Source organism: Pantherophis guttatus, chromosome 14, assembly GCF_059756535.1.
Source record: "Pantherophis guttatus breed Tessera chromosome 14, ASM5975653v1, whole genome shotgun sequence".
Classification (NCBI taxonomy): Eukaryota; Metazoa; Chordata; class Lepidosauria; order Squamata; family Colubridae; genus Pantherophis; species Pantherophis guttatus.
The window spans coordinates 12,409,538-12,419,235 of NC_142076.1; the positions used below are offsets into that span (position 1 = coordinate 12,409,538).

Below are 9,698 nucleotides of genomic sequence, written 5' to 3' on the forward strand. Positions count from 1 at the left end.
GAGTTTAAAAAAAGAAAAGAAAAAAGAAAACAGAAAGGAGTGGGGGAATTGGCTGGGCTTACATGAGGAAGGAAGCAAGCAAAGCTGCTATATAATTAGCCCAATAGCATGCAATTAAATTCTTATTAATACCCTCAAACAGCAGGGACCATTCAGGCCTGTAATTAGTTGAGAGAGAGAGAGAGAGAGAGAGAGAGAGAGAGAGAGAGAGAGAGAGAGAGATTGAGCTGTAGCAAAAACTGCCTGGCGGTTGCGAGACAAGTTTTTAGCTGTGCAACTTGGGAGGGAAAGCGAAGCGTGTGCAAATGGCACGTTTTAGCAGCACAGATTCAAGCACGGTCATGTTAAGGAAGAGAATGGAGATGGTCTTGCCAAGCCTAACACATTGGTCGACTGCCTGCTGGGGTGGGTTTTTTTTTTTCCCCCAACTGCCTGCAACTGAATCCTGTTTCTGGAGTTGGTGGGACCCATTCCCCAAGCCCCATCTCTCTCTCTCTCTCCCTCCCTCCCTCTCCCTCCCTCTCTCTGTCTCTCTATCTATCATTATCATTTACCATCTGTCTGTCTGTCTATCTATCTATCTATCTATCTATCTCTATCTATCTATCTATCTATCTATCTATCTATCTATCTATCTATCTATCATCTATCTATATCTATCTATTTATGTATCTATCTTTCTATCATTATCATTTACTATCTATCATTTACTATCTATCTATCTCTATCTATCTATCTATCATCTATCTATGTCTATCTATGTATCTATCTTTCTATCATTATCATTTACTATCTATCTATCATTTACTATCTATCATTTACTATCTATCTATCTATCTCTATCTATCTATCTCTATCATTATCATTTACTATCTATCTATCTATCATCTATCTACAGTATATCTATCTATGTATCTATCTTTCTATCATTATCATTTACTATCTATCTATCTATCTATCTATCTATCTATCTATCTATCTATCAACAAGTACAAGGAAACAAGCAACAGTATAGACATAGACATGGACACATGAAAAAAAGTTGGCGCAAATAAAAGGAAATAAATAGGCAAAACATAGCCATCAACACATACAATGAGTGCATATAAATGGGGACGGTAGGACAGGGACGGTAGGCACGCTGGTGCGCTTATGCACGCCCCCTTAGGGACCTCTTAAGAAACATGAAAGGTCCATGAGAGACAGTTTAAGGTAAAAGGTCTGGGGATTAGCGAGACTAACAACAGGATCAGGTAGAGTGTTCCAGACGTTTACTACTCTATTGCAGAAGACATATTTCCTACAATCAAGATCAGAGCAAATTACATTGAGTTTGAATCTATTGATAGCCCTTGTGTTATTACGGTTGAAATTAAAGTCCTCATTTACAGGTAGGAGGTTTTGGTAAATAATCTTATGAACTAAGCATAGGTCGGAACGTAGACGGCGTAGTTTGAGGCTATCCAGACCTAAAATTTCAAGCCTGGTGGGATAGGGAATTTTATTTCGAGCAGAGGATTTGAGTGCTCTTCTAGTAAAATATCTCTGGACCCTCTCTAGTGTATTGATGTGTGAAATACAGTTAGGATTCCAGGCAGGTGAACAGTATTCAAGGATAGGTCTGGCAAAGGTTTTATATGCCCTAGTTTGAAGTCTAGCGTTACCAGAGAGAAAACTTCGTAAAATGAGATTGACAACTCTAAATGCCTTTTTCACAATGATGTTACAGTGAGCTTTGGGACTTAGATCTTTAGAAGTGAGTACTCCTAGGTCCTCGACAGAGTGTAGGTCAACTTTTAGATCATTTCCAGCCAGCAAATATTTGATGTTCTTATTTCTATTGCCAATGTGCAGGACTGAGCATTTATTAGCAGAGATTTGAAGTTGCCAATTGTTTGACCATTCAGATACATAGTTTAAGTCATTTTGAAGGGTAGTAGAGTTGTCTGTGGTGTTGAATAGTTGAACATCATCGGCAAAGAGGACACAGCTGCTTATGATTTGATCACAGAGGTCGTTGATATAAAGCAGAAAGAGTGGTTGATCTAGAACGCTGCCTTGGGGAACACCGCTGTTAACAGGTGCAGGATTTGATCTAAGGCTGTTCCCCAGTAAAAACGTGGCTTTGTAAGGAGAAGCAGTTTGGTCTGGTGGTTAACACATCAGGTTAGAAAGCGGGAGATTGTGAGATCTAGTTTTGCCTTAGCTGAGTGGGTGATTTTGGGCCAATCACCAGGAACTGGTGAGTTCTAGTCTCACCTTAGCCATGAAAGCTGGATAGGTGATTTTGGGCCAATCACTAGGAACCAGTGAGTTCTAGTCTCACCTTAGCCATGAAAGCTGGCTGGGTGATTTTGGGTCAATCACCAGGAACCGGTGAGTTCTAGTCTCACCTTAGCCATGAAAGCTGGCTGGGTGATTTTGGGTCAATCACCAGGAACCGGTGAGTTCTAGTCTCACCTTAGCCATGAAAGCTGGCTGGGTGATTTTGGGCCAATCACTAGGAACTGGTGAGTTCTAGTCTCACTTTAGGCATGAAAGCTAGCTGGGTGATTTTAGGCCAATCAACAGTAGATGGTGAGTTCTAGTCCTGCCTTAGCCATGAAAGCCAGCTGGGTGATTTTGGGCCAATCACCGGGAGCTGGTGAGTTCTAGTCCCACTTAAGCCATGACTTGGTGACTTTGGGCCAGTCCTTTTCTCTCAATCCAACCCACCTCACAGGGTTATTGTTATGGGGAAAGTAAAAGAAGGAAGGTCGGTTGGATATGTTTGCCACCTTGAGTTCATTGTAAAAGTAATAAAGATGGGATACAAATAAATATTAATACTAAATAACATTTCATGTAAACGCTAAGCTGGGCCAGCATTTAAATCTTGGGCTGACACACTAATGAATTTCACAGTATGCCTGGAGAAACTTTCCCTCTGGCTTGGATCTGACCAGAACTGGGTGGAAGGAGGACAAAGCAAATCATCATTTGCTATTGGAAGATGTCTCCTTTCCATGAACTTTCTGGGCATGTGTTCAAAGAGCAGCTGCTAGTGATCTCCTCAGAAGGGTCTGTAGCTGGACGCGTGGCTCCCAGATACCCCCTGTTGGTTCTGGGGGTTAATCCAAAGAAGGGAGCAAGGGTATGCATGGAGGTGCAAAGACCAAAATAACTTTAGCACAGGGGTGTCAAACTCAAGGCCTAGGGGCTGGATCCAGCGCTCGGGGTGTTTAGATCTGGCCTGGGGGGCTGCCCTGGAAACAGCAAAAGACCAGCCCGCAGTGCCTCTGGCAGTGAAAACAGAGCTCGGGAGGGCTGCGTGCACTGCCCAGCTTCGTTTTTGCTGACAGAGGGTTGCAGGAGGCCGTCGCAGCCAAAAATGAAGCTGGGGAGGGCTGCACACAGCCCTCCCGAGCTCCGTTTTCACTGGCAGAGGGTTTTTGCTGGCAGAGGGTTGCAGGAGGCCGTTGCAACCAAAAACGGAGCTCAAGAGGGCTGTGTGCGGCCATTCCGAGCTTCATTTTTGCTTGCAGAGGGCTTGCAGGAGGATGTCGCAGCCGAAAACGGAGGTCAGGAGGGCTGCATGCGGCCCTCCCGAGCTCTGTTTTCGCTGGCAGAGGGCTGCAGGAGGCTGTTGCAAATAAAAATGGAGCTTGGGAGCCCATTTTCACTGGCAGAGTGCTCGGACCACCACAGGTGTCCCCGACACGAGCGATGTCAAGCTGGCCATGCCCATCCTGGCCCCCCAAGGTCAAATACAACCCTGATGCAGTCCTCAATGAAATAGAGTTTAACACCCCTGCGTTTTTAGCAGGTCTCTCCGCTGCCTCCTGGCTCTCTTCTCAGCTTTGTAACTTGGCTGAGGATGATGCGGTTCCCCTTTCCATAACAGCTCTGGTGAGAAATAAGAAAGGATCCCCCCCACCCAGGCCAAGACGGGGGTCTTTGGATGGACTCTGAACCAACAACTTTAGATGGAACGTGGTGCCATCTGGGTGCGAATCAAGGATTCCCACAGATGGAAAACAGTTCTTCTAACTTTTGAATTTGAGCCTTCACGCCAGGGGCTCCAAAATCAGGATTTTTGGTGGGGTGTTAAAAAAATATTTATATACAAGCAACAGGCTGGTGCCATTCCATGAGGACATCCATGAGCATTTAAGAGCACCCCAAAACCCCCTGATTTTAGAGCCCTGGCACGAAAGCTTGAAGCTAAAAGTGGAGAGAGCTGGATTTTCTTCAAACCGAACTTAATTTCTTTTCCTGCTGTCGCTTTTAATGAGAAGGGGATAGGATAGGATGAGATAGTTTTAACCAATACAAGAAACGGGCTGGCTGTGTTTGGACATCGCAGCCTGATATTTGGCACAGCCAAATACGGAATGTTTCAAATTAATTTTATGGATCATCAATCCGAGATTTCTCTCAGTTTTTGAATTGCTTGCTTTGAAGGGGGTCAAGAGACACCAGTTGGCGGGCACCAGGCTGAAATCTGTCAACTAACTACAGTAATGGCCAAAATTGTGGAAACCTTTTCGGAAAAGTGTATTTTCTAAAGCTAACTAATAACACCACTTTTTGGGGGGTGGGACTAGTACTATAAAATTATATATCAATAGAAAGATAATTTAATCAAGCGTGTAATGCAATAAGTTTTAGGAAGGATTTGCTATTGGAATAGCAGTTGCAGCATAAAGAAGAAAAGTGAAACACGTAGAAAAAAGGAGATCTACAAAAATGATCACCATGTCAGTTAATCCTTAGTTGGGTAACCTTTAGCATGAATGACGGCCTTACAACGTCTTCCCATGGAGTGAACCAAGTCTTTGAGTTCTGCAGCTGTTCTAATGTGAAACCAAGATTGAAGGATGGCTTCTATTAACTGGGTTTTATTGCTGGGTCACTTCTGACTAACAAGTTTCTTTAGTCGGCTCCATAGATTTTCAATTGGGTTAAGGTCTGGGCTATTCCCAGGCCATTCCAGCAGTGGAATAGGATTATTTTGAAACTCCCCCCCCCAAAAAAGGGGGGGTGTTATTAGCCATCAAACCTCAAAAATACACTTTTCCCAAAAGGTTTCCACAATTTTGGCCACTACTGTAGGTAGAGCAAACTTAAGAAATCAATTCCACAATAAGGCTAAAATTACCTTTATTGATATTGGCCAGATGTGAGGGATAAGTGCCTACAGAGGGGGAGGGGGGAGATGATGCAAGGGCCCATTTCCCAGGAAGGACGGAGCATATGCCAAAGGATAGGGATGAGCCAAGAGACAACACAGCCAGAAGCTGGATCAAAGACAGAAGAAGAGAGTTAGGATAGCCACTCCCTAGAATCTTCCAGTGTATATTTGTTAGGGTAAGCATAGTAGAGGTTTAATCCGGCAAGATTCTGTCTATTGAATGTAAGCAAATAAATAACTGAAGTTTGGCTGGATTGTTCCAGCCAAAATTATTTAGATCAGTGTTTTTTTTAACCTTGGCCACTTTTGAGTTTTGGAAATTTCGAGCAGTTCGGAGAACCAGCAAATGCCACCTCTGGCTGGCCCCAGAGTAGAGTGGGAATGGATATTTTGTAATATCCTTCCCCAAGGAGTGAGGAGGGAATGGGGATTTTGCAGTATCCTTCCCCTGCCTTGCCCACCAAGCCATACTCACCAAGCCACACCATGCCCACCAAGCCATGCCCACAGAACCAGTAGTAAAAAAAAATGGATTTCACCACTGCCCTGTTGTTCAAGGAAGTTGGCATGAGCATTCCTACTCGCTTGGCTGCTTTTATAGCCAGCCTTTTGCTAGGTGTTGAAAAATGTCCGTCCCTTCTCACCTGTTCCATCTCTTCCTTTTCAGCCTGTAACTGCAACCTTCATGCCCGGCGTTGCCGTTTCAACATGGAGCTCTACAAGCTCTCTGGACGCAAGAGCGGTGGCGTCTGCCTCAACTGTCGGCACAATACGGCTGGGCGGCACTGCCATTACTGCAAAGAGGGCTTCTACCGCGACGTGAGCAAGTCTATCTCTGATCGCAAGGCCTGCCGAGGTAAGGAACGAGTGGGGTTGGTGGCCAGTATGGGGACTCAGCGAAGAGGCCGAGCAGGATGAGTTGGACTGTGTCTCGGGCAGGCATAGTCCTCTCAAGCAGAATTGGAACCACTTAAAGGTAAAGGTAAAGGTTCCCCTCACACATATGTGCTAGTCGTTCCCGACTCTACCCTGTTTTCCCCAAAATAAGACATTCCCTGATAATAAGCCCAATTGGGCTTTTGAGCGCATGGCAATAAGGCCAAGCGCTTATTTCAGGGTTCAAAAAAATATAAGACAGGGTCTTATTTTCAGGGAAACACGGTAGGGAGCAGTGCTCATCTCCTTTCAAAGCCGAAGACGTCTCCGTGGTCATGTGGCCGACATGACTCAATGCCAAAGGCACACGGAATGCTGTTACCTTCCTCCTCTTCCTCCTCTCCTCTCTCTCTTTCTCTCTCATCTCTCTCATCTCTCTCTCCTCTCTCTCCTCTCTCTCTCTTTCTCTCCCTCTCTCTTCCTCCCTCCCTCCCTCCCTCTCTCTCTCTCTCTCAATTTAGGCTCTCATTTCTCTCTCTCTCTCTCTTCTCTTTCTCTCCTCTCTCTTTCTCTCTCTCTCATCTCTCTCTCCTCTCTCTCCTCTCTCTCCCTTTCTCTCTCTCATCTCTCTCATCTCTCTCTCTTTCTCTCTCTCTCATCTCTCTCTCTTTTTCTCTCATCTCTCTCTGTATCTCTCTCTTTCTCTCTCTCCCCTCTCTCTCTCTGTTTCTTTCCAGTGCAGTCAAGGTGCAAACTATGTATCTGAGTTTAAAATCAAAAGACTAAAAAAAAATGAGATCCATTTTTTTATACTTTGGTTGATTCCTCCATCAGCATAAAATAATTGCTGCACTCTTTGTGGTTTGTCTTCCCTTTTCTTTGATATCTCTGTTTTCTTTTTAATTATTTTTTAATTGTAAGCCACCCAGAGTCGTGGTGGAGTCAGGCGGTCTCGACACTGAACTATTAAATCAAAATTATGTTTGTTTGTTTATTTAGAGAACTAATATGGCTGCTTATCTGATGTACGTTACTCGGGATAACTAACAACAAATAAACAAACACATATTCAACAAAATACAAAGCAGAGTTAAAACCATCAAAATGCAATAACTGAGACACTACAACAAGACTCACAATACAAGCCACACCTATGGGCTCAGCCACCTACCTCGTGAACAGCCAAAGAGCCTGAGATTAAATAATAAGCAATTTGGTGTAGTGGTGAAGGTGTTAACCTAGGACACAGTGAGTTCAAGTCCCACTTTAGGCATGAAAGCCAACTGGGTGACTTTGGGCCAATCACCAGGAGATGGTGAATTCTAGTCCCACCTTAGGTATGAAAGCCAGATGGATGACTGGGTCAATGACCAGGAGACGGTGAGTTCTAGTCCTGCCTTAGGCATGAAAACTGACTGGGTGGCTTTGGGCCAATCACCAGGAGACGGTGAATTCTAGTCCCACTTTAGGCTTGAAAGCAGACTGGGTGACTTTGGGCCAGTCACTCTCTCTCTCTCAGTCCAATCCACCTCACAAGATTGTTGTTGTGGAGAAAAAGAGGCGGAGGGAGCAGTGTTACGAATGTTTGCTGCCTAAATTTACTTAGAAAAGCAGGATAAACGTCTAATAAATACATAAATAAAATAAAATTTTCCTAGATGTAATCTCAGATTTTACTTTTGATTCCCTAGTTTGGGGCTTTCCTTCAGTCAGACTTCCCGTCATCCCATTTGGGACTGTCTTGAAAAGTGCGGTACGATGCCACACCTTATGAGTAGAGCCATCCGGCTCTGCCAACATCTGCAGGAGGGCGGTGTGCTCCTACTTTGTAGGTCAAAGAAGAAACAAAATTGGCACCAGACTTGAGGGAGTCATCCTCACTTGCGATAACGTAAGATGGCAGCCTGCCAACTGGGATCGGAGAAATAACTGGAGAACCAGTGACAGTTTTGCTCCTTCGTAGGGCTTCTGTGGCCTCCATACTGCATGCACCATTGGTGGGTAAAGACCCATTGAAGCCCACAAGCCTTCACCAGCTTCCTCAATGTGTCAATGTCCACAAGGAAGGATATGATCAAGGATGGGCTGCTGGGAGTTTGCAGGGGTTCGGGAAAACCTCTAGCTAAGATTCTGTGCAGTTCAGAGAACCCCCAAATCCCACTCCTGGCTGGCCCCGCCCACTCCACCACCACCCCCAGGAGTCCCCACGCAGCCTGTTTTGGAGGCAGATAAGTGCAGGGCATGTACGGAGACTCAGGGAGGGAGAAAAACGGGCCTACCGGAAGTTTGAGAAGAGCCTCCGGAGCCTGGGGAGGCCGTTTTCACCCTCCTGAAGGCTCAAGGAAAACCTCCAGTGCTCAGGGAGGGCAAAATGCCCCTCCCCCCACTGTGGTGCAGGAGGCCGGCTAGGCCATGCCCACCATGGCCACGCCCACTCAGCAACCAGGCAGAGAACCCACCCCTTTCAGAAGTCCCCATGCCCCCCCCCCATTTTGGCTCCCAGGTAAGTGCAGGGAGGCCTACTAGGCCCAAAATGGGGCACGGGGGATGTGTAGGCCTACCCCCCCTCCCGGGGCCCGTTTTTCCTCCCAGGAAGCTGCAGGGAGGCCTACTAGGTCCAAAACAGGCCGTGGGGGGCAGCACGCTCCCCCGCGCAACCCGTTTTTGCTCCCGGGAGGGTGCAGGAAGTCGAGTGCTGCCTGTCACACACCATGGCCACGCCCACCATGGCCACGCCCACCCAGCCAGTCATCAGGGCAGAGAACCAGTTGTTAAATTATTCGAATCCCACCACTGGTCAAGGGGATCAAAAGTTCAGTTCCAATGTCCAGAAGATAATTCCCTGCATATGGATAAAGACATTTATACAAAACAAGGAACCAAAATTCAAACCATGTTTCTGGTGGATCTGCGTTCGAGGGACTGTGTGCTAAATTACTGTTCCTGCTGTCAGGCCCGTCCCTGGGGTTTTAAAAACCCTGAGCCAGAGAAGATCCAGTTTGTCTTTCTCCATCAACCATCACAGCAGTCAACTCTTGAGGTTTCTCCTTTCCTCTTTCCACGTGAGACCATGTGGTTAGGATCCCTTGCTGGGACAGGAAGCCATCTCAGTTCTGGTGTTCCTTCCATGCTTGGCCAATGCAAAAAAAAAGGGCTAGGGCTGTTGTGAAATCATCTGCACATCTGGATTCGCCCTCAGCAAGCAGGCTGGCTCTGAAATATACAGGATTTACCCAAAGTTTGCTGACTCTATTCCTGATGTTCAGAGAAGCTCCTTTGCGGACAAGGGTGTTTAATGTTCTAAAGGGCTGCATGACACCAAGAAGAGGGGGAGGTCAACCTATTTTCCAAAGCACCTGGACTAAAAGACCTCCAAAGTCCTTTCCAACTCTGTTATTCTATTCCAGTGATGGCTAACCTTTTTGCCATCGCGTGCCAGGAAGGGGGGGCAGGGGAGGTTCGCGTGCATGCATACCTACACCCATAATTCTATGAGCCCTGCCCCACGCATGCGACCCCCCCCTGCCCCCCTGCTCCTAGCACATGATGGCCCAGTAGGCCTGTTTTTCTTTCTCATCTGGCTCCAGATCCTCTCTATGCACCTGGGGAGGGCGAAAACAGACTTCCCCATCCCCTCGGATGCCCCCCC

At 46.3% G+C, this 9,698-nt stretch overlaps 2 protein-coding genes across 3 annotated transcripts in view; one reads left to right on the top strand and one right to left on the bottom strand.

The window, feature by feature from the left end:
* The window catches only part of NTN3 (netrin 3), a 128,645-nt gene that overhangs the window by 57,548 nt on the left and 61,399 nt on the right, over window positions 1-9,698 (top strand). For both annotated transcript variants that reach the window (XM_060692943.2, XM_087878372.1), the window contains exon 3: window positions 5,841-6,029. In XM_060692943.2, the coding sequence (XP_060548926.1) occupies window positions 5,841-6,029 (189 nt within the window). The remainder of the gene's footprint in view (window positions 1-5,840; window positions 6,030-9,698) is intronic.
* Window positions 1,165-3,141, bottom strand: LOC148112101 (uncharacterized). The gene is made up of 2 exons (XM_087878592.1): window positions 3,092-3,141; window positions 1,165-1,990 (listed from the first exon to the last, which is right to left on the bottom strand). The coding sequence occupies exons 1-2, from the start codon at window positions 3,139-3,141 to the stop codon at window positions 1,165-1,167; spliced, it is 876 nt and encodes a 291-aa protein (XP_087734718.1).